This window comes from Penicillium samsonianum (assembly GCF_028829775.1).
Source record: "Penicillium samsonianum strain IBT 33392 chromosome Unknown utg000001l_segment0_segment0, whole genome shotgun sequence".
Classification (NCBI taxonomy): domain Eukaryota; kingdom Fungi; phylum Ascomycota; class Eurotiomycetes; order Eurotiales; family Aspergillaceae; genus Penicillium; species Penicillium samsonianum.
In genome coordinates this window covers 1,238,957-1,261,246 of record NW_026643259.1, presented here as the reverse complement: position 1 = coordinate 1,261,246, position 22,290 = coordinate 1,238,957, and the positions used below count along the sequence as shown (strand labels likewise).

Here is a 22,290-nt window from a genome sequence, read left to right as displayed (position 1 = left end):
ATGCTTTCGAGGTTAATGAGTGCCTAGTGCGTGCTCCCACTTCATTCAAATCCAAAACGGTCCTTTCAGGCCACCATGGGGATCATATCGCCGCTTGATCTCCTGTAGCTTCTCAAAGTTCCCGGCATATATCTCAATCCCGTTGTCAGCTTTCCAATCAATAGAAGAAAACAAGTTTGCTTACCTTTCTTGGATCATTGAACTTCTCAAGTGAATGAGTGAAGTAATCCAATTCACCTCGTTCATCGTGTCCACATATAAAGGACGGTGCCGCTCTGATCTCTCTGTAGGCCAACTCTCTGCTCTCTTTGAGATTGGATGGAGCACCAGTCCCAATCTGCAAAATAGACTGACCGAGCGTGCCCGGCCAGGCTCGCAGTATCGGATCTACCGAATGAAAAGCTGGCTAGAACCATGGAAACAGATCAGCAAATGCAGTTTCCTTGTTAAGAAGGTAATCTTAGATTGCATTACCTTCTGCATAAATTCAATCAAGAAAAAAGTCCCACCAAGAGAAAGAGATGGGTCCTTCAGGGTCAAACTCTCAATCCAGTGCCACGCCTTCGAAAGGAGTTGTTCATCAACGTTAGGAATGAGGATACAAGACTGGAAGCTTGCAGTTTTCCCTTTGGCAGCTTGGATACCATCTTAGTTTTGATGTCAGCTTATTCGTATCACATCGGCATTTTCATGGGCTTACCCCAAATTTGGTTACACTGTCGAATTGTCATGGAACTCGTTTCATCAATGGCGCCTTCAATATCCAAAGCCCAACCGAATCCCTCTGTACCTCTCCCGTGTGTTTCTCCATGTGCATCAAAGACCTGAAGACCAATACCCGGTTTTGGAGTGTCCCCCACATAGTGACCTAGGCTAAGGTCGAGGGCGAAGATGTGCATTGCCATCTTCGGATCCTTGCACTCCGAGGTAAATCTTGAAATGGCCTTTGCAACGACAGAAAATGCCTCCCTTGGATAGGATATTGTGCCAGAATAGATTTTGTTCGGGTAGGGGTAAACTCGCAGTTTGACCTCTACCAATACTGTATCTGGAAAGTAAGCAGACAGTTCATATCTATGCCAGTCTTGAACCTTGCCTGACCTCCAAAACTGCCACCGCCACCTCTCAATGCCCAAAGTAATTCCGGCTCAGTGGACGCCCACAAAATCCTGCCGTCAGTCAAGACGACCTTTGCGTCTAGCATATTGTGCGGGTCAGCAGCGAGACCTTTCTCAGAGGATAGCCAAGATATTCCGCCTGCGAGTATGGAGCCGCCAACGCCGACGAATGCGCAACGAGTGCCAACCACTGTGATTTTTATTTAGCCTTTGCACTATCTATAACAGAAAGACTGGATGTACCAGCATGGCCAGGGGCATTTTCCTCAACTTTTCGATCTACTTCTCCCCAGGTTTGCCCAGCACCAATAACCACCGTCTGGTCTTCTGCGTTGTATTCGAATTTATCGAAAGCAGACACCGAGATCAGCACATCGCTGGCAGATGAGGACCCCACCCCAGTACATCGGACCGCCCAATCCAGATTAGAATGTGTTAAGAAAGAAAGCAAAGCTGCCAGAGACGAAACCGTGCTGGGCCGAGCGATGATCTTGGGCTTCAAGTCTTTCTGGGCCGCCCAAGTGCAACTCTCTCTTTCGTAAAGCGGAGAAGCTGGAAAGATTATTTCCGAGGAAGAGAGCGGAAGTTCAGCAACGAAATTCTGGGACATTTTTTCCATAGAATAAAATCGAGGATTTATGAAGTGAAAAAGATGAAACTGATATAGACCCCAGTATATATTCATTGATGGCAAAGCGTTCCAGATACATTACGTCATAGACTCATAGACTGGTGTGTGGTTAGTACAACATGAATAGGCAAAGGAGCGACCGTTTTCCAGTCGATTCATTCACATTTAGATTCACATTCACATTCATAGCGATACCTCGATCTTTGAGCGACAAGACCTAGAAGGTGTTTGCAGTCTAAAAATCTATCTGAGAAGACTATCATAAAAGACTACTAACAAAGACTTGACAAGGCCGCATAAGCGGGCCTCATATACATAATTGTGACTAAGCACTCACCTACACCCTTTCCCGGTGTAGGTGAGCCCACACCTATTAACAAACCCATACCTGTTAACAAAAAAATCAACATTTCAATTTTAAACCTATTTTTTACCATCAAAACCATGCCGAATTCCTCCGAAAAAGAAGAGATTCTTCTCTCAAATGCCCTCGAATCCTATAAATCAGGCCAATTTACTAGTATTCAGGCCGCAGCCTCTCATTTTGGCGTCTCAAAGTGGAAGCTTCGAAACCGAAAGGACGGTAGAACAAATGGAAAAGGCCGTGCAGCTACCAAAAAGGCCCTAAATTCCTCACAAGAGGCCTCTCTTATTCGCTGGATTGAGCACCTTAATTCAGTATATACACCGCCAACTGCTATCGATATTGAGGGTGCTGCGAATCGTCTTTTACAACATTGTGGTTCCGACCGGCAGGTTGGCAAAATGTACGGCTATCAATTCATTCAACGCCTACCACCCCATATTACTCTACGCACACAAAAACCAATGGAAAAAGCAAGGATTGAAGCTGAATTACACAGTGATTTAGTTCATTGGTACCAGGTTTTTGGCCAGTTTCTTAAAAAGAATAAAATCCAGGCCCATGAACTATACAACTGGGATGAGACTGGCTTTCAGCTTGGTATTGGAACCAAGGAAAATGTTGCTTCCACCCGTAAATATGAGACTATTGCGACCGGTGGAATAGGCCAGAATATTACCGGCATTGAATGCATCTCTGCCGATGGCTGGGTTATGCATCCATGGTTTTTAATGCGTGGTTCCGAACAAATGGAAGATTGGTTCGATGGCGATGATGATCCTACCAACTATAGGGTTATTAAACCAACTGCTAAAGGCTGGACGGATGATAAAACTGCTATTCAATGGCTATTAGATTTCCATTATGCCACTAAAAAGCGAGTCGCTAAAGGCAGACCTAGGATTTTGGTTATGGATAATCATGGGTCTCATGGAACCCCGGAATTCGAACATATTTGCCAAAGCTTCAACATTATACCTTGGTGGTTTATACCAAAGTTAACACATCGATGCCAGCCTCTTGATGGCAAGCCATTCTCAGTTCTTAAACAAAAATTCCGAAAAAAGAACAATGAGATTGTACGATGGGGTGGAGATGTTGATGATAAACGACATTTTCTTCGAATGATCAAAACAGTTCGCAAAGACACCTTTAAGGCACAGACTATTAAATCATCATTTCGAGATACAGGTCTTTGGCCTTATGATTTACATATTGTTTGTGATCAAATTGATCCTGGCTGGGAAGATGAACCAGTCCTTGAGATATATGGTCATACGCCGTCACCAGACCGTGAATTTCCCAGTTCGGCAACGAATTCGCCGCCTAATTCAGATCAAAGATTCTCAAAGGTTGAGAATAAGGTTCAATTGATACTCGAGAACGATGAACCAGACCTTCCAAAGCTTCAAAAGCATATAGACCGTGCAATTCGTGGTGGTAAGCAGGCTATCCAAGACCTAGCACTTGCAAAACAAACGATAAAAAGGATGCAAAGCCACAAAATTCCTATCAAAAAATCTAAGCGCATGGTAAAAGGTGCTGCTAAGAGTCCATTATCATCAATTGCAGGCAATTCGAAGGTGTATCGGCGATGTACGAAGGAATCTAAATTGGATATTCGGCATGAGGCTGGGAACGCAAGGATTCGAGACTACTGGCATCGCGCGAATCAGGCTCTCAAAGAAAAAGAAGAGGCATCAGGGGATAGAGATTATCTTGATGTTAATAGTGAGCTATTTAGATATGTAGATCCAGATGGTATGGTGGCTGAAAAATAGGTTTAAAATTGAAATGTTGATTTTTTTGTTAACAGGTATGGGTTTGTTAATAGGTGTGGGCTCACCTACACCGGGAAAGGGTGTAGGTGAGTGCTTAGTCACAATTACATGGTGAAAGCTCCAAATGCAAACCAAACAAACGAAATAAGCACCAAACGTGGCGCGAGGCGGAAGCCCCAGCCACAACCTAAAGCCAGACCCAAAGAGGCCCAGAACTCCCCGCAAGGTCTGGGCCCTCCTGGACCTTCAAAGGAGTTTAAATATTTTAATATCAAATTGGAATTCGGTCTAGACCTCCTAGCTTAATTCTCCCCCTGCAGTTCGTCCGACCCGCGAAAATTGGAGAGGAATGCGGATACTTGTCCAGGTGGGATTAAGTGGGGATATTCCCGTTTCTTCAGGTCAATTCCACCTATAAAGTCTAGAAGTCGCTTGCTGGTTAGCGTCAGCTCTTGGGAAATGGCGTACGTACGAATCGTTCATACGTATGTTCCTCAATATATTCATATACCAACCCATACAAGACTACAAGACATGCTTCGGGTCGAGCCCCGGAACGACGATGGACATAATACGAAGTGCCCCTACGTGGACATAGGCACACAGAATGTGAGAGGGATAAAATAGTAGTAATATGTTTGTAAAATATGTACCTGACGAAACAATCTCTCCGGCGGTGAATGCATGAAACCACGGTGGATATAGCTGACGCATATAAAGTCGCACATAATTCGCCACCTATGTTAAATCAAACCCAACGCCAGAACCTGTAAAAGGTGGGAGACAACTGCGGCGATTCAAGACGTCCGCGAAGAGTAGCAAAATAGTAGCAAAATGTACGATTTGGAATTTCGAATTTCGAATTCGAACCTCGTTATAGACAAGTGGGAATCGTGAGTCAATGGACAGGCGGAAAGGTGAAGTATGAAAATAAAAGAGATAAATGGCCGGAAATTGATTTAGCCAGGTCGACCAGCTTGCACGGCAAGCATGGGTTGTTGAGGTTGAGAGTACATGCGCTGCCGTTTCGGCATGTTAGGGTTATCGGCGGCACCGCCCATATCGGAGATCTGACGGCGATGTGGGGGACGAATAGGAGCGCCCCCGGTTGGGACTCCTACTGGTGGTGCTGGGTACTGGACGCCATTCTGGTCAACAGTGTAGGCGGACGGTGGAGCTGTAACGTATGGCCCTTGAACTGCTGGCATATTCGATGGAACAGCCTGCATATTTTGGAATTGGCTGGGTGATTGCCAGTTCGTCATTGATCCAGCGGGCGACTGGCCTGGAGAGCTGTCTTCTTTTATCGACTGGTTTGCTGAACTTTGAGTCGCAGCTGCCATGGTCACGGCGGCTGCGGAAGGTCGTACTGGCTCCATTCCTGGGTTCTGCGGCGAAATCTTGAGATGATCCAGATGTCTCTCAAGCATATCGAGAAGACTCTTGCGGGTAAATGGTTTCGGAAGAACATCATCCATTCCTAAAATGGGTCAGTGGAAGATCTCGATTCAATTTCGATATTTGTCTTACCATGTTGGAAATAGAGCTGGATGTCGTCGCTTCGGATGTTCGAGGTCATGGCGATGATAGGGGTGCGATCAAATTGGCGAATGAGATGGCATGCCGATACACCGTCCAAATTCGGCATAATGATATCCATCAGAATTAAATCGTATTTTGAGCCACCCTGAATTTTGTTCACAGCCTCCAAGCCGTCAAACTATTGGAAATATTAGTAACCTTGTGCTGGTCAATGGGACAAGAATGATGACGTACCGCTGTATCAATAACACACGAGAAAGAGTACAGGAATTTGCCGCCAATCTGCCGACAAGTGGCATCGTCCTCAACCAAGAGAATCTGTGGGCTGCGCACCCACCCAGGGTCCACATTCGTGCTTTTCTTCCGGTTATCGGGAAACTGCCGACGAGCATCTGAGGTATCCATCTCCTGCTTGGCGGGCATTGGGTACGGAACATTGTTGATATGCTCGCTGTACATGGGATCGATGCCGTTTGTGGCACCCACGGGATACACCACTTGCTCCAAATCTCCGGCCATCTTGGGGTAAACGAGTGCCGGGTTTTGTGGTGCAGTTGTCGCGGGACGGAGCGAACCATTTCGCGCATTCGGATCCAAGGTAGGAGTTGAAACGACGCCCTTTTGAGGATCGTTCATCGAGTCGACACCGTTCATATTGAATTGTAGTTCGGCGTTCATGTCGTTCAGGAGCTTTGAGGCTTGCTGGAGGGGTGATGAGGGTTCATCATCCACTGGAACAACCTGGGAAGGGCTCATTGTCGTTCCAGGCGCTTGGAATGCCACAGCCTTGCTATCCCGTCGCTGGCGCGCATCTACCGAAAGCAAGTAGGTCATCACCTGGTGAATGACATTCTCGTGGTTTAAAACCGTTTTCTGCACTCGCATCACTTCCTGTAGCATGAGCTGATGATCCACCGTGAGCTGGGCATATCGGTCCGATAGATGTTGGATCTGCTGCTGTTGCGCCACAATCTGCTGGTTAAGAAGATCAATTTGTTGCGTGGGTACGGAGTCGTCGCTGGGTTGAGTTTGTTTTCGTGGTGCGGGTGCTTTTCGTCGAATGTTGTCGAGCGATTCTTTGCTGTTTGCGCGGAACTCTGGGTGCTTGAATTCCCATGCCTATGTGAGTTGTGTTAGACCCTCGATCCAATTACCCGTCGAATGGGGGGGGGGGGGGGGGGGGAGGTGCCTACATTCTGCCCGTATGGTGACTGGCCATTTTCTTCATTGTTTTGTCGAACCTTGTGGAAGTCGTATTTGTTCAGTTGGCGTACAAAACTGGCAAAGTTGCTGTGTTTAAAGTGCTTCGGTAGGATGGTCTTGGTGAATTTCTCGCACTGTCGGGATTCGAGTTAGCCAAGCACAAAGAGACCGAATCTGTTCGGCCACATAAAGCCACGGGCGCATTACCTCCAATACCACAAAGGAATCCCCTTCATCACCCCAGCGTACGATCGACGCGTAGGTTGGGTCCTCCAGCATTCTGGAAACATTAGATTAAAAGGCCAAGGGTAGCAGAAGTTTGAAAAGCAGGACTCACTTGTACAGCTTGCGTACCTATTCATATTGTTAGTAAAGATATTCAATATAGGGTCATATCGGGGTCACTAACAAAATCGCTGGAGTTCCCAGCGGGGGCGGGATTGGAAGAGGTCTGGCCACCGTCCATGCTGGGCTAGACGGGTCGCGACCGGTCGAACAAGCAGGTCTGGCTGGTTTCGTCCCAACACGGATAAACTCGATTGTAAATATAACGGGGATGTTCGATCACACTGGAAAAGAAAAGAAGAACAAGGGGAGAAAGCCAAACCTTTTCGGAGGGTGGGAAGAGAAGGGAAAAAATGAGATAATAACGGGGGTACGGTCAATTACTGCGTTTAGCGGTAGAGCCAAGTACCAAAGTTACTGTGGAGGTACTGTCTGGTACATGAGATGGACTTACAGTCTTCCAGAGTAACTTGGTTATTTCGTTATTTTTATTTCATATACCTAAATACATCCAGACAATGTATATATTCAATTCTTTTGATTCTATTAACATTTCTTAATGCAAGGAGGTCGATCTTGAATATCCCAGAACTCAGGGACCAACGAGGGGCAAAAATCCAGTATGTCACACACACATGAGGTACTAGCCAGGTATTGTATAGGTACAAGTTCTTAGAAAGACACCAAACAAAAAAAAACTTCATAATACCTAGATCTAATTCGCTATTAGAAAAGATGCAGGACATGATGGAGGGGATCGTGTCAGTGCGCACGAGATGGAGGGGTGGGAGAGCATGCATTCCCCCCCCAATGACCTGATGAAAAAATGGTGAGACATTGAATTAGCGTAGACCCAGTGGATTCAGGCAAGATATCAAAGAAAGGGTCAAGTCTTACAGTGAACAAAGTAACGGGAATAAGCAGTATATGCTCCACTGAAAATTAACGCTTTTAATATGTTTTATATGGATAACATTTAGTGATCAGCCCTGCCATTCTCCGTGTGTCTCACTTCTCCTATCATGTGTTCAGAGGTTTGGTTGAACAGGTTTGATTTCATGAACCTACCTAGGTATTAACCGGAAAGAACCACTTATCTAGCTTTACCGAGACCGGATATTAAGGTAAAAAAATAGTATATGGCGTCAAGATATCTTAGTATCCAAGAATTGCCCAAAGACCCATGTCTTCAAAAAAATTAACCCCATAACACTTCGCAACGTGATTCGCCATGGTCTAAAAGCTACCGAAAGTAGTCCAGATGATGACTAAAAAGCCCAACACGAGTTTCTACCGTAGCACATGGTCGTCATAGAAGCACACATTCACTAATATCACCTGAGCTCCGCCAGTCAAGTCCATTGTTCTCCAAACTGTGTTGGCGCCGAACTTCATGTTGAACTTGAAGATGACTGCATCCTTCAGCAGGGGGGTTGATGATCCACCGTGTGACGGAGCAAGGATCCATTGCGTCATGGAGGAATAGGATGTGACTTCATATCATCCGATTCGAAGGTGGCCGGTCCGCCGTGTTCTTAAAAGAGAGCGCGTATTATAGGTGACAGCTCATATGGGTCGCTTCGCGGTACCTGTGATATAGCCTCCGCAGGTCGCACTGGTATCCACATATCGAAGGCGAGTTTCTGTGCCAATCAACGATAATGTGCATCAAATAAGGACAATGTATGGGATAGATGAAAATAGACAAGTAAAAAGCAAAAAGCATCAACATAAAAAAGTAATTAGTGAGGTGCAAACAGACATCTGGAGTTCCTAAAAATAAAGCAATAGCACGAAACGGCCATGACGAAATCCCCCAAGCTCCCCTCGACATACCGCCCTTGCTCTCCCCGTTATTTCACAACTACAACATACACTTCTGACCACTCTCCTTCCTTTGACACAATTAACCCAATCCCATCATTAATCCAATTAAAACCACTACAATGTTTGCCGCCCGCCGTATCGCAACCAACATCCCCCGCGTTCGCGCGCAAGCATCCCTCTTCCACAGCACCGCGCCCGCGTTCGTGCAAAAGGGCGACGCCATCCCCAACCTGGACGTCCTGGTCGAGAACTCCCCCGGTAACAAGGTCAACTTGGCCAAGGAGATCAAGAACAAGGCTGTCATCATTGGCACCCCTGCTGCCTTCAGTATGTCAACTCACCCTACTTTGGTAGGATACAAAAACTCCTGTTCGGGACTGACATTCTTCAAGGCCCTGCGTGCTCAAGCACCCACGTTCCCGGCTTCATCAACCACCCCAAGCTCAAGGAGGCTGGTCAGGCTTTCGTCATCTCTGTCAATGACCCCTTCGTGTAAGCTATAAATGTCGAGTTGCAGCGCGGAAGCGTTGTTGGGCCCGGGAAACATTTGTTGACAAAGCTATCATGTAGGACCAAGGCTTGGGCTGATTCCCTCGATCCCTCCGGCAAGAGCGGTGTAAGTTTTCTTTTCTCTATTTTCTGTGTATTTTTATGCCCTCGACAGCTCTGATATTGTCTCTTTAACAGATTCGCTTCCTCGGTGACCCCTCCGGCGAGTTCACCAAGGCGCTCGACCTCAGCTTCGACAGCAGCGCCATCTTCGGCAACGACCGCAGCAAGCGCTACGTTCTTCTCGTCGAGGATGGGAAGGTCAAGGAGGCTTTCGTCGAGCCTGACAACACCGGCCTCAACGGTACGTCTCTCTTCCTGTGAAGTACATCGTTCTATGCTAACATCATTTGAAAGTTTCCGCTGCCGAGAAGGTGCTCGGTTAAAGTCATCTCTAGATAGAGCTGTAATATCCTTGCAAATAGTAGCAGAAAAATATACCATGCCCCAAGGCACAACATTTATTTCTGATCCCTACTGCAGGGTACTTCGTAGCGCAGGATCTTAATGTACAAATCTTCCATCCTTTCCAACCCGGCCAACGCCTGATAAATCGATGCCAGAATTAAATAGGCAAGCATGTAGTTGAATCAATCGAGCAATTAGAGATCAATGGCCGATTCTTCGTTCCTAAACCAAGTCTGAAGCCTTCAACCTTTGGTTTGGTCCAGTTTAATTTCTTCCCAATATCCCTCTGGGAAGAAGCCATGGTTCATCATATCTCCGCCTTTTGGAGAGATCAATTACTGCTGCAGAGCCTGCCACTGCTCGGGGGTATAGCACTTGGGTGTCCAAGCATGAATAGCAGCGATTTCGGCCTTGAGGGCGGAGTTGACGAGCCGGTGTCGCGCAAGCATAGTCTTGCTCTCGAATTGAGGGGAAACAATCACAGCCTGGAAAGCCTGTCCACATCCGCCTACATCAATACAAAAAGACAGAACGTCAGCGGGAGATCAACGGGTGTTAAAAAAAAAGAGAACGATTCGACGTCATAGCGCCATCCCCATCTTCAATTTCAGTTTCAATTTCAATTTCCATACCGGATAGATCCTCAACCTCCACATGCTGCGCCTGCAGCACTTCAGTCAACTTGTTCTTCAGCGAGTCCGCGGTGATTCCAGATGTGTCAGCCATAGCAGCGTTGATGGCAGCGTGTGAGCGCGCGGTGAGGGAAAATGAAGCTCGCTGGATGTTATTGTTCGGGCGGAGGAGATAGCGGCAGCTTCTGCTCAGGACGGTCAAGGAGGAGGTGCGGGAGAACATCAAGTATGATCGGAGAGGAGAGGGAGAGAAGACGAGAGAAGATAAAGTGCCAAACCCGAGGTTATCGCGAAGTATGGGGGTTACCCTCCCAGGGCTTATTACAAATTCAGAGCCTCCGGTCGGCTGTGGCTGATGAGTGCACGTGTGTGGCTCATTATCTTTTTCCGTGCCTTCCTCTTCTTTGGTCTTCATCGTGCTAAACTTCTCTCTATGAATTTTCTTCGCGCTGCTACACGTCGATACTCTGCAATGTCTACGCCGATCAAGTTTTCCGAATGCTCGCCATTCACCAATGTTGTGGTGAGCTCTATGAGAAAGCTGTAATTCACCCCCGCTTGATCCCAAAGCTCCCCGCATTGTATGGAGCTTCGTTTAACTTCTAATATGCAGATACCCGGAGGCATTGGCAGACAAGAGCTTCGATAATACAGGATGTAAGTTCTTTTATTTTCAAAATAACATTTGATTGGCTTTCGCAATGTACTGACCACGCTCAATTGTAGTGCTGCTCGAAGCTCCTTTCGACGGATCCCGGGCACAGAACAGCTCGGTCCTCCTCACTATTGACCTCACTACGGCCGTTGCCGATGAAGCCATCAAAAACCGCAACTCTGTTATCGTCGCATACCGTAAGTCGCATCCAAGGAGTGGGCATACTTGCAATTGGACGCTTCGTGAACCTCAACAAATATCTACAATTAGACCAACCAAAACCTAACACAACACAATCTATCTAGACCCAATCATCTTCCGCGGCCTGAAATCCCTCACCTTCGCCGACTCCCAACAACGATCCCTACTCCGCCTAGCACAACATGGAATCAGCGTCTACTCCCCGCATACAGCAGTCGATACCGTACCGGAGGGTATGGCCGACTGGCTCTGCGACGTAGTGACCGGAAACTTCAAACCCGTCCAACAAACGTCCAAAGCGACCGTTGAGCTCTGCAAGTCAAGCATGTATTCCGCCCCAACCTACCCCGAGGTACCCATCCCCGCCGTGCAAGCTTCCTCCTCGCAAGGACCAGCGCACACCAGGTCCACAATCCACCCATCCCCGCCAGCCTCAATCCCAGAAGGCTTCGAGTCAGCCGGTGCCGGCCGTCTGGTGACATTCGCCCAGGCACAAGCCCTCACTGCGCTGGTCGATCACATCGCTTGCGGAATCGGCTTGCCAGGCGGTATCCCCATCGCCATCCCGCAAGGCCAGTCTGTTGATGATATCTCCATCCGCACGGTGGGAATGTGTCCCGGATCGGGCTCGGGCGTCCTCATGAAAGGTGACGGCGAGCTCCCTGATCTCCTGTTGACTGGTGAAATGAGCCACCATGAGGCTTTGGCTGCCACGGAGCGTGGGTCTGTTGTCATTTCGCTTTCGCACACTAACTCAGAGCGTGGGTATCTGCGTTCGGTCATGCAGCCCAAGTTGCTGGCTGAGGTTAAAAAGCAGTGGGATGATGCTTTCCGAGAATCTACGGGCGCCATTGATGATCTTGATAAGTCTAATGGGCTTCCATCCCCGGCTGCGTTCCAGACTCGGGACCTTTACAAGAAGCAGGGCGATGTTAGGGTTTATGTTAGTGACGCTGATCGTGATCCCTATGGTATTATGATTTGGCGTGGTAACTAGGTGTGCTCTTGGCTTTGCCCTTAACATCTAACAATACCACAAGAAAAGCACAAATATAGTCACAATTAAAGACATCATAGGAGTCTTGTTGATCACAGACACCGAAGTATCTCAGCCGGCTAAGCCAGTACTCAATCAATTTGACTAGATTTGTAACCACCCTTGGACTATAACTATGCAGTATGAGGGAGTCCGATAAGATGTCAAGAAAGTAGTTTGAAATGAGAAGGATATCCTAATGGGCAGACAACGACAGAAACAAAAAGAAGTGCCTTGAGGCAGGAGAGAATACAAGACAAGACGAAGGACCCAGGTCAAACATCGAAGAAATGTAGGCTATCGAGGACATGAAGGAAAAGAATGCTTGATTTTTAGCCTTCCCTTCACGGCTTCAAGCAACCCACAATTCATGGATGTAGGAAGATTGTGGTGAGTATCGGGTAACGATAGGGAGAGAAATGAAGGAAACAAGAACAATGAGACCGGGTAAGAACCAGACGACCAAGCCCCGAATGACTGAACGAGAAACAGAAAGAAAAAAAAAGAGATAGATGGTATCCGCGTGAGTGGCCTTAGCGAAGTCAGGAATGAATCAATAAAGAAGAGCTCCACGAAACAGTGACTACAGGTCAATCAGGCTACCGCCGCCGCGCTGTTGCTGTTGCTGACCTGCCCAAGGGTTGCTGGCTGGTTGTTGCTGCTGCTGGACATAACCGGTCTGCTGCGGCATGCCTGTGAATTGTTGGCCGAAGAATGGGTTTCCAGTGGGAGCAGCGTGTAGGCGGTCCAAACCCTGACCGGCAGAATTGACAAATGTGCCAGGTGCTGTGTGCTGTGCGGGGATTCGGAGGTCTCCAACATTGCCGAAGGTATCCTGGCCTTCGCCTGACCCGAGAAGGGCGTTGAGACGAGCATGGTGAGGGTCCTGCGGCGGGGTACTCTTTGGTGGCTGTGGGGCCTGGAAGCCGGCGATCGGGTTGGGCTGTGTAGGTTGGGCGAAAAGCGAGCTTTGGCCATACTGCGCATTGTTCTGGGCAAACTGATTCGTTGCACGGTCCTCCGACAAGGAATTGAGTGTTGGCGGGCCTGTTTGTGCAGGGTTGTTGAACTGTGTTTGAGTACGCTGAGCGAAGGGGTTGTTCGATCCTGTCGGCATGGGCTTGAGGGCATCAGCGGGCTGCAGTTGCTGCTGAGGCTGGTTTCCGGCCCATGGGTTGTTGCTGCCTGCGGTCTGATAGTTCTCCTGGGGTTGTTGTTGCTGCTGCTGTTGCTGCTGCTGCGAGAAGACATCCCCTCCGTAAGGGTTATTGGGGTTGAATGCGGTGTGCTGGGGTTGAAGAGTAGCCTGCGGTTGCAAAAGGTTGTTCTGTTGCTGGCCGTAAGGGTTCTGATCAAAAGCCGAGGGCTGCGCCGGATAGCCGTTGGCGTAAGGGTTATTCATGCCGGTGGGCTGGTTCTGGAATCCTGTCGGTTGCGCGTACTGGTTGTTCAGGTAGCCAGTTGTCATAGGCTGCTGCGCATTGATCGGGTTGCCGAACCAGTCAACAGCACCTTGCTGTTGGTAACCCTGGTTGTAGCCGGTTGGCTGGACTTGAGCTGGGGTGTCGTCGAAGAGAGATTGGGCATTGCTCTCTTCCAATTCGCGCTTTCGGAGGTCCTCCTCTTCCCTGCTAAGCTTGAGGGCCTTGGCAAGATCCTCGTCGTCCTGAGTTGCCATTGTCTCCTTGGCCCGTCGCTTCCGCTCATCCTCAGCCTCGGCCTTGCTGGCTTCAATAGCTAAGCGGTATTCGGTGTCGGAGTCGTCCTCCCCGGTGCGCCGGCGTCGGTCTCTGCGCGGCGGTTCCACGGGAGAGTTTCCGTAGCCTTCATCGAGTCCGCTCACGCGGGTCTTCCAGAGCTTGCGATCCGATCGTTCACTGCGCAAACGATCTTCATCCAGTACCAATGCAGTCAATTCCTTTGCTGCCACGCGAACTACAGAACACCAACCTGTCAGTTTTGCGACCCCTCCAATTTCCAAAAGACAACTTACCGTTCTGGCCAACATCCCTTCCTTCCTCATCCACATATGTGAACTCGCGCAAAGTCTTGATAATATAGACATTTTTCCGGGCCCACGTTACCACCAACTCCGAGCCTTCGTGAAGACAGTAGTCCAAGACCTTCAGTGACTTCAGCACGTGGCGCCAGTTCTTGCCCTTATCGTTGAGTCGCTTGTCAAGCATGTCCATGATCTCGTAGAACTCGTTCGGACTATTATGCAAAAGGGCATTAGCGGCGCCCACACGGTTGGTCGTAGATCCAACTCACCTCCCGAAAGTCATGGCGGCAATCTCGGACATGTCGGTGCCCGTGGGGCCCCAGGGGTCATTACTAGTGGCTAAAAAAGTAAGTTAGCAACTTGGTCACAATGTATGCGGGGTGCATGGGCGCAATGCAGCAAGCAACCCCCGGGAAAAGACAGGGGCATCAAGCCGTGGCAACAGCAGTTCTGCATATGCAGCGGCAACTCGATGATCGCCCAGAAGTTCGATGTAGTGGAATCGGCTCATACCATTTCGGACCTTGACCTGCACTGAGGAATATCCTTTTGTGACGTTCTTCACGCTCCGCACGACTTTGGACATGGTGGCGGTGATGCGACGGTCGCAGTTTTAAGGTGGATGGAATGGATCGTAGTCGTCGGGTGGAAATCGATGCGAAGGATTATCGCAGAAGAGTATTAGACTGCCAAGTACACACAGCCCTCTTTATCCGTGTCGCGGCCCAAGATGGTTGTCAAGCGTGTCACTCCGGCTCTGAGAGGGACAAGTTGGAAGATTGTTCCAAAGGGGTTAGGGGATTGAGTTTTCAATTGCCTTTAGAGGAAATATTGGCAAACAATAGTCGACAGTCAACGGGTGAAAGGTTGAAAAGTGAAAGAGAGGAGAGGGGATGGCTCGAACGGGGGGGGAATGAGAGGGCTTGGCAGTGACGAAGCGGTTTGGACCAAACTTATACACCTGGCACGGTTCAAGATCTACACTTGGGACTTTTTACACTTGAAGATTTTTCAATTCATTTATCATTATCACAAGCCCTGGACCAGAAGTGAAATCTGCTCTAAGATCACTGAAATGGTCCATGTACAGTGCATGTCCAAGTACCGTTACGCCCTCGTGGCCGGAGGTCCGGTCTAATCACCGTGATCTTACTTTTCTCCTTTTCCCCCTATATATAGAACAGAACAAGCAATTCACTATTTGACTTCTATGTTGTATATATTGGTTTTATCTATTATTCCGTACATGCTAAATTAGAGCTTCCAATTCTTACAGGGTTCATCAGGAATAAAAAAACATCACATGTTTCCCGCCACATGTGGCGGTCTTGGGCCGCGTAAGAACCTTGGTCCTGGTCAGGCAACAGTCAATTACCTTATAGAAATTTATGTAGATGCAGCAGATACTAAATATGTACTATGCAGTATACCTAGGTATATTCTTCATACCATATTGAAATCAGTGATGGAAGAACCAGCCTACGTCATTCGCTCTTCTAGAATGCAACGACACTCTTGGCGCTCCGATCGTCGGTCCACTTTGGGATTGATATCGAAGTTTTATATCAACGGTTTTTCTTACTATTAACTTTGTTTATAACATATACAGCCCTTGGCAATAGTTCTATTACTGAAGTAGATGCTGATTGAGCCATTCTCAAGTACTTATATATGTGCAGATGACCAATGATCCATGAACTGCAGGAGACAGCACGTATCTATAGCAGGATTGGATACAAAGCGGAGTCCGACCCATCCATGGATTCAACCTGCATAGCTTACCAATGCACCCAATTCCTGGAGCTGGATATTATGGAAGGACGAGCTACCAGGCTTTCTACGCACTGAGAGAGATGGTGCTTCCTCCTGCTAGCATTGAGCATCAACTTGGATTGCAGGAGATCAAAGCGACTCATACCCTGGCCAGCACCAAGGCAAGCTTAGCACCAGAAACCTTGGTTTACACGTTCGATGGGCTATCCCATTGCCTCAACATGATACCGCCTAGCCTACAGCCTCCTCCTCCGATACTTCCACTCCATACCCAGGGACAGCTTGCGACTCTAGTGTAGACAATAAAACTCAAACCTACGCGTCTTCCACTGTAAATGTATTGACTCCCTAGGTAGGTGACTAGCTGTACAATGAAAGAGGACGTAATCAAACACCCCCCATGTATTCCGTGGGACTCGCCAAGTGACTATAGAACCCCAAAAGCCCAGTCACTTGCCAAAGACCTTCCACGAGAAAGCCCCGGTTTGATTTCGGCGCGGACCTGTTCCTGGGCATGGACATCAACAACGATGTTGATATCCATGTGGGTAGGCCAGGCACCATGTGCTACGGGACCCTCCCCCTACGCTGTCTCATGGGGGCTACGGAGAGATGGTGGTCGAGAGGGTTGGGGAGAGGAAGAAGAGAAGAGGAGGAAAGGTGGTAGGGGGCCTTTTATACCCCCAACAACACGTACCTTCCCAAAATGGACCTCCAAACGCACCTTCCCTGGTTGTCACAAATGTCACATGTATCGTGCCTTCCCAATTTGTATACGGATATTTGTTTACACGGGGGTTATATAGGAAGGAGCTCTGGAACCAGTGTCACATTTGCATGATTCGAGCACTTTGACTATGCTGGAACCATTATGATATCGATTTTTGTGGTGCAATTTCAAGTCCTAATATATTTTATTCAAAAATCTCAAGCAATGCCATCAGACAGACCACTAGCAATACTTTCAATAAACCCTTTATTCTGCATCCCGTTCACCCATTCACCAGGAATAGCGTCAAATCCATAGAATGAGCCGGCAAGACCTCCATAAACAGCCCCTGCAGTATCCGAGTCACCACCCAGATTGACGACTGCCAACGCCCCGTTCTCCCAAGTGTCATACTTGAAGAATGCCCACAGGGCACATTCAAGTGTATCAACAACCCATCCACTGCTCGTCATATCACTAGGCGCCTTGATCTTCCAGTCGCTGATTGTTCTGTATCTGTACCGTGACAAGCGCTCCTTCAGAGCAGGATGAGTAAATGGGAACACGGAGACAGTGTGGAAGAGCTCCTCCTTCGTTTGACCTGTAAACAGTGGCTGTCAGTAGGAGATTCTTGAAAGAAAACAGAATCAAAACACCAACCATTCATAACGCCACAAACCAACTCCGTATAAGCTTCACAGGCTTCCACACACGGGAGCGAGGGATGAGTGATCTTGCTGTGTCTTCTGGCGATTTCCCTCGCTAATCCAGAATCTCGCCAGTAAGCCAACCCAATCGGGACGATTCTCATCAAGCTGCCATTCCCGGAGAACTCTTCGTATTCCAATTTATCAATGACCATCGTCTGGGCAAGTTCGAAATCACCACTTTCCATGCCATACTTCACCCACAGCCGAAGGGAGGTCCGAGTGGAGCGTCCTACATCCCACGAGTGGTTGACAGTGCTGAAATGGCCTTTCGTCAGCCACTCGACGAAGTATTTGACTGACAGCTCATGATTGTATTGCATGTTGGACTTGTTGAAGGAGCATGCCAAGGCTAGTGTCATAGACCCGTCGTCGGAGTAGGATCTTGTTCATGTTAGTCACAGGTACTTCGCATATATGAATGTGAATAAAACTGACCCAGCTGGTTGCTCGAAGGGTGCGACAAATCTTAAGCATGTGATCGGCTCGAATGTTCCTGGGTCTTTAAATTGTACGGGGCCGCCGAGGGCATCGGCTACGCAGACGCCCCAGATGGCGCCTTGAGCACGAGATTTCAATGACGGAGACATGTTGCGATGATGTTTTTGTTTTCGTCTGGTTTGTTCTTGTTCCGAGGTGATTTCGTCTTATTTAAAGATGTCGTCGGATGTGACTCTGGGAAGAACCTTGGAAAGTCGGAAACCTTCAATTATTGAGTCACCAGGGCGCAGCGCATTAGCTGAGGAACTAAAAGAACCTCAATAATATCGAAAGTTAAATGTGACATGGCTAGCGCAAAGGCTGATACGAGCCTTGGGAGCCTTGGAGGCCTATGATTTGTATGGAGTACGGACTAAGCCTCACGCTAGGCACCCGTGGACCTGCCCAGGTGTGTGCACAGCGTCACCTCATGAAGCTGAGGCTGTGGCTAAATATGCTCCGCTAGGGCTGAAAGTGCACAAAGCTTCTGATATCTTTAGATGAATAAAGCAGCGTATATTCAGTGATAGCTTATGCCCAAAAGAAGTATTTGATGTCCTAACTATGTAAATAAACATCTATTTATGACGAGGCCAGACAACGTCTTTCATAGGCTGCCCATTAGTCTTCCTCGCCAAATCCTCTACGGTCTTCCACCTCCACAGCCGCTGACCGGGATTAATAAGCTCATTATCATCCCTAAGAAAAGCAGGAGTATGAGCAATACCCCCATCACCCATCAAGAACCACAGATAAGCAGCCGGTCTCCACGAGGGCTCAGCAGTAGTCTCCTTCTTATATTTATCATAGGGGAGACAGTCAATATCAATGTGTCCGGCACCAGCAGACTCCATAATCCCCGCAATCTCCGCAATCGAGCGCGAATCACCGCCAACATGAACAACATCAGGAATCTTCTCTGTCGGCATAGTTGCCAGCGAAGCAACTGTCTTACCGACGTCGCTAATTGAGGTAAAAGAAATCGGCGACCGGAACGACCCAACACTAGTATACTTCCCGTTCTGGGTATCGAGACCGAAGCACGGCCCGATACTGTCTTCTAGAAACAGGCCGCAGAATACCCTGCAGATCTTCATGTGCGGAACGACACGCTGCGCGTTCGCAAGGTGTTTCTTCTTCTCATGCCACTCCAAATGGGCGAAGTCGTGGCCGTAGTGGTCGACGCCGAATTCGGAGGGGAAGTAGACTCGGATGTTTGTTTGGGGGAGGGCGGCTGCAATCCTTGTTTTGAAGTCGTGGCCTGCGGGCCCGATTGTGTTTACGAGGATTTGTATACCTTGTAGGGCTTCTTCGAGGTTGGTCTCGTTGTAACGGCGTGTTGTGAGTTTCACGCCGGATTGGGAGGAGGAGGAAGGTTGGAAGAGACATGATTCGTTTCTTGAGAGGAGGATTATTTCGGAGAATTTGTCTTGGAAGGTCGAGGAGAGGAAGGCTGTTGTGACGTGCTTGCCTAGATGGCCGGTGGCTCCGGCGATGGCGACGACTGGTCGTGTTATGGATGCCATCTATGCGATTGAGCACATTCAAAGAAGAGATTGTCTGGAATGGAAGGATAAGGAGGGGAATTGGGGCGAGTCTCAAGTTTATGTCTACATACTCCTACTTAGCTATGTCGATTATTTTCTTTGCGTCATTGGCCAAACAACCATCCCGAGGTCCGAACCAAGCCCTGATTGGCTCACAATTGTATAGATCTTCTATGTTGTGCAACATAGAAGTGTTTACACAGCTCAGGCTTGATCCAGCTCCCATATATAGAGTGTGTTGGTTGTGCAACATAGGAAGATTGGCAATTCACATGTTGGGGAGTCGTGGTTGAAACCAGTATATATCAGAATGATATGGACGTAAATTGACTAGTGTTTCATGATATTCTAGCTATATCACATAAACGAAATCCAAATCCGATTAATGCCAACGTGAGAGAAGGCATGGCTCTCAGAATGCTGTTCATCTCCGCATCAAAACACCAGACCCAATTGTGTGACCCGAGGGGTCGACCCTTCTGCTAAAAAAACATAACCAATTTGCTTGTGCTTTTATCCCTGAATTTAAGTCCATTACTTTTCCATGCTTAGGTATTTCGCCTCGGCGCCCTTGATGCAGGCAATATTGGCGCCGAGCTTGTTGATCGTCTCAATGTACTCATCATAGGGGTCCGAGTCGAAGACAATACCACCACCAGCCTGGAGGTACGCCACGCCGTCCTTGACCATCATAGTGCGCAGCGCAATGCATGTGTCCATCGCACCGGGCATCTCGGCTGAGCCGTCTGTGTTGGCACTGTTATATCCAAAGTATCCGACAGCGCCAGCGTAGACGCCGCGCTTTTCACCCTCCAGCTCTGCGATGAGCTGCATGGCGCGCACCTTGGGTGCACCGGAAACTGTGCCGGCAGGGAAGATAGACCGGAATGCATCGAAGCGGGTCATGCCTGGCCGCAACTCTCCGGAGACCTGGGAAACCAGGTGCTGGACGTGTGAGAACTTCTCCACAACCATCAGACGGTCGACCTGTGTTGTGGTGGGGTCGCAAACTCGGTTCACGTCGTTGCGGGCAAGATCAACCAACATGACGTGCTCGGCGCGGTCTTTGAGACTGCTGCGGAGCTCCTCGGAGAGGGCGGCATCCTCCTCCGGGGTCTTGCCGCGCTTCACTGTGCCTGCGATGGGGTGGCTGATGATACGCCCCCGCTCTTCCTTTACCAGGAGCTCGGGACTGGCTCCGACAAGCTGGAAGTCTTGGCAGTCGATATAGAACAGATAAGGAGAAGGGTTGACGGTGCGAAGGTGGCGGAAGAGGTTGAATGGGTGGAGAGAGGTGGGTCTTGATAGCCGCTGTGATGGCACTGTCTGGAAAATGTCGCCCTTGGCGATGTGCTGCTTCAATCGGTTGACGTGGCCCTCATATCCCTCCTGTCCGATGTTGGATGTATACTCCTGGTTTGGAATGATCGGGCCCTGGGGCGGAAGCGGCGTGCGGTCCTGTAGTAGCGTATCGATCGTCTTCTGGATGACGGACTGGCCCTTGAGGTATGAGGCCTCGATATCGGCATCCGCCAAGGGAATTGGAACGTAGGTGATGACCTTGACGACTTGGAAGAAATGGTCGAATGCAACAATGGTGTCGAAAAGCATAAAGAACGATTCGGGCACTCCGAGGACGTCCTTCATCGGCCGCGCCGTCTTGGGCTCAAAGTATCTAACACAGTCGTATCCAACATATCCGATCGCTCCGGCGGTCAACGGCGGGAGGACCAATTCAGGTACTGTCGCGACGCGGAACTGAGAAAGCTCGTCCTCGAGGTATGGGAGGGGATCCGCTGCTGGGCCATGGCCCTCGCCGGTCTTGATGACTTTTCTGGGGTCTGTATGGGAGGAAGGTGTAAGCGATGGAATCGGGCCTAAGACTCCAGGTATCACCCACCTGCACCAATAAAACTGTATCGCCCAATGGTCTCTGTAGTAGCAGCACTTTCATACAAGAATGACAACCGCGAGCTATCCTGCCAGTCAGCGATCTTGTCCAGTATCCCATGCCCCCCGCCTTATCGCCAACGTTGAAAACAACCCAATGACTCACTGCTCCGCAATCTTCAAGTATGCCAATGTTGGGGTTAAGAGGTCGGCAGCGATCGTTGCTGTGACAGGAAGTAGGTTGGGGGGGAACTCGGAGTTCCTCGACTTTGAGATCACTTCTCGCGCCGTCTTGAGGGAAGGGATGGTGGCCACCTGAGTCATTGGTCAATGAGCGTAAACAAAAATCCTGGCAGGGACGTCGAAGAGTGGAGAAATGCAGTAGCAAGACAGACGCGTACTTACAGGAGTTGCCATTTTGTTATAAGTGGCTGATATCGACGTTGCTAGTAAAGAGAAAGGATTGAGTTGGCGGTGGGAAAATGATTCACTGTGGGGGGTGGATATCTATTGACGGCCGCGGGTCCAGGAATGCGCCTCAGTCTGCATGCGGCTATTTGATTTGAGGTGTGACAAGATAACACAATCGTGAGATCAATTTTAGGGCTTTTTATGTATGAATTTACTGAAAAACAAATCCCGAGCAACCTTGGAAAGCTTACACGTCTCACAGGTGTGCCCTCCAGAGGTGATTATATGCACCCAAAAGCGGACTAGCGCCGAGGGGTATATCGGTTATCGATAAAGGCCTAGCGACATCGGGACTATGGATGGACCTATATTGTACGGGACTTCGTTTGATAATTGGAGTATTTTCTTGATTATCAGACACTAAAAGTGAGTTTTAGAAATCACAGATCCCACCTGGAATGGGTGAGGGGAAAAAAGGCAAAAGAAAAAGTCCACCGTCGCCAATCCATGTCATTCGCCGGGTCCACCCAAACCTGTCC

At 48.8% G+C, this 22,290-nt stretch overlaps 11 protein-coding genes across 11 annotated transcripts; 3 read left to right on the top strand and 8 right to left on the bottom strand.

Annotated features, from left to right (window-relative positions):
• Positions 1 to 45: 45 nt before the first annotated feature.
• Positions 46 to 1,728, bottom strand: N7471_000494 (FAD-binding oxidoreductase; the record flags this gene model as incomplete). The annotated part of the gene is made up of 6 exons (XM_057273215.1): positions 46 to 132; positions 185 to 406; positions 475 to 647; positions 701 to 1,048; positions 1,102 to 1,308; positions 1,362 to 1,728. 6 exons carry the CDS (start codon positions 1,726 to 1,728, stop codon positions 46 to 48), a joined length of 1,404 nt encoding a protein of 467 aa, XP_057141394.1.
• Positions 1,729 to 4,518: 2,790 nt separating this feature from the next.
• Positions 4,519 to 7,240, bottom strand: skn7 (uncharacterized protein). The gene is made up of 7 exons (XM_057273214.1): positions 7,049 to 7,240; positions 6,977 to 6,993; positions 6,847 to 6,919; positions 6,630 to 6,773; positions 5,671 to 6,555; positions 5,425 to 5,614; positions 4,519 to 5,374 (listed from the first exon to the last, which is right to left on the bottom strand). Exons 1-7 carry the CDS (start codon positions 7,103 to 7,105, stop codon positions 4,854 to 4,856), a joined length of 1,887 nt encoding a protein of 628 aa, XP_057141393.1. The 5' UTR covers positions 7,106 to 7,240; the 3' UTR covers positions 4,519 to 4,853.
• A 974-nt stretch (positions 7,241 to 8,214) lies between these two features.
• On the bottom strand, positions 8,215 to 8,400 carry N7471_000492 (uncharacterized protein; the record flags this gene model as incomplete). The annotated part of the gene is made up of 1 exon (XM_057273213.1): positions 8,215 to 8,400. One exon carries the CDS (start codon positions 8,398 to 8,400, stop codon positions 8,215 to 8,217), a length of 186 nt encoding a protein of 61 aa, XP_057141392.1.
• A 470-nt stretch (positions 8,401 to 8,870) lies between these two features.
• N7471_000491 (peroxiredoxin family protein) lies at positions 8,871 to 9,686 on the top strand (the record flags this gene model as incomplete). The annotated part of the gene is made up of 5 exons (XM_057273212.1): positions 8,871 to 9,078; positions 9,144 to 9,243; positions 9,322 to 9,367; positions 9,439 to 9,604; positions 9,658 to 9,686. The coding sequence occupies 5 exons, from the start codon at positions 8,871 to 8,873 to the stop codon at positions 9,684 to 9,686; spliced, it is 549 nt and encodes a 182-aa protein (XP_057141391.1).
• A 357-nt stretch (positions 9,687 to 10,043) lies between these two features.
• Positions 10,044 to 10,755, bottom strand: N7471_000490 (uncharacterized protein; the record flags this gene model as incomplete). The annotated part of the gene is made up of 2 exons (XM_057273211.1): positions 10,044 to 10,216; positions 10,341 to 10,755. 2 exons carry the CDS (start codon positions 10,753 to 10,755, stop codon positions 10,044 to 10,046), a joined length of 588 nt encoding a protein of 195 aa, XP_057141390.1.
• N7471_000489 (Nif3-like dinuclear metal center hexameric protein) lies at positions 10,696 to 12,193 on the top strand (the record flags this gene model as incomplete). The annotated part of the gene is made up of 4 exons (XM_057273210.1): positions 10,696 to 10,883; positions 10,954 to 10,997; positions 11,067 to 11,192; positions 11,301 to 12,193. The coding sequence occupies 4 exons, from the start codon at positions 10,696 to 10,698 to the stop codon at positions 12,191 to 12,193; spliced, it is 1,251 nt and encodes a 416-aa protein (XP_057141389.1).
• Positions 12,194 to 12,815: 622 nt separating this feature from the next.
• Positions 12,816 to 14,820, bottom strand: N7471_000488 (epsin; the record flags this gene model as incomplete). The annotated part of the gene is made up of 4 exons (XM_057273209.1): positions 12,816 to 14,167; positions 14,226 to 14,446; positions 14,504 to 14,573; positions 14,748 to 14,820. The coding sequence occupies 4 exons, from the start codon at positions 14,818 to 14,820 to the stop codon at positions 12,816 to 12,818; spliced, it is 1,716 nt and encodes a 571-aa protein (XP_057141388.1).
• A 1,198-nt stretch (positions 14,821 to 16,018) lies between these two features.
• N7471_000487 (uncharacterized protein) lies at positions 16,019 to 16,306 on the top strand (the record flags this gene model as incomplete). The annotated part of the gene is made up of 1 exon (XM_057273208.1): positions 16,019 to 16,306. The coding sequence occupies one exon, from the start codon at positions 16,019 to 16,021 to the stop codon at positions 16,304 to 16,306; it is 288 nt and encodes a 95-aa protein (XP_057141387.1).
• Positions 16,307 to 16,934: 628 nt separating this feature from the next.
• N7471_000486 (ADP-ribosylglycohydrolase family protein) lies at positions 16,935 to 18,013 on the bottom strand (the record flags this gene model as incomplete). The annotated part of the gene is made up of 3 exons (XM_057273207.1): positions 16,935 to 17,317; positions 17,377 to 17,807; positions 17,862 to 18,013. The coding sequence occupies 3 exons, from the start codon at positions 18,011 to 18,013 to the stop codon at positions 16,935 to 16,937; spliced, it is 966 nt and encodes a 321-aa protein (XP_057141386.1).
• Positions 18,014 to 18,481: 468 nt separating this feature from the next.
• Positions 18,482 to 19,429, bottom strand: N7471_000485 (isoflavone reductase family protein; the record flags this gene model as incomplete). The annotated part of the gene is made up of 1 exon (XM_057273206.1): positions 18,482 to 19,429. One exon carries the CDS (start codon positions 19,427 to 19,429, stop codon positions 18,482 to 18,484), a length of 948 nt encoding a protein of 315 aa, XP_057141385.1.
• Positions 19,430 to 19,984: 555 nt separating this feature from the next.
• trpE (anthranilate synthase TRP2) lies at positions 19,985 to 21,757 on the bottom strand (the record flags this gene model as incomplete). Its single annotated transcript, XM_057273205.1, has 4 exons — positions 19,985 to 21,291; positions 21,351 to 21,424; positions 21,507 to 21,655; positions 21,746 to 21,757. The coding sequence occupies 4 exons, from the start codon at positions 21,755 to 21,757 to the stop codon at positions 19,985 to 19,987; spliced, it is 1,542 nt and encodes a 513-aa protein (XP_057141384.1).
• Between the last annotated feature and the right edge of the window lie 533 nt (positions 21,758 to 22,290).

What these genes read in the sequence shown, in the direction of transcription:
- skn7 (XM_057273214.1), bottom strand. Translation starts at nt 7,105, where the DNA reads ATGGACGGTGGCCAGACCTCTTCCAATCCCGCCCCCGCTGGGAACTCC. An exon ending in ATTCCTTTGTGGTATTGGAG is followed by an intron (nt 6,774 to 6,846) that starts GTAATGCGCCCG and finishes GAATCCCGACAG; the next exon opens with TGCGAGAAATTCACCAAGAC. An exon ending in CCAGCTCTATTTCCAACATG is followed by an intron (nt 5,375 to 5,424) that starts GTAAGACAAATA and finishes GACCCATTTTAG; the next exon opens with GAATGGATGATGTTCTTCCG.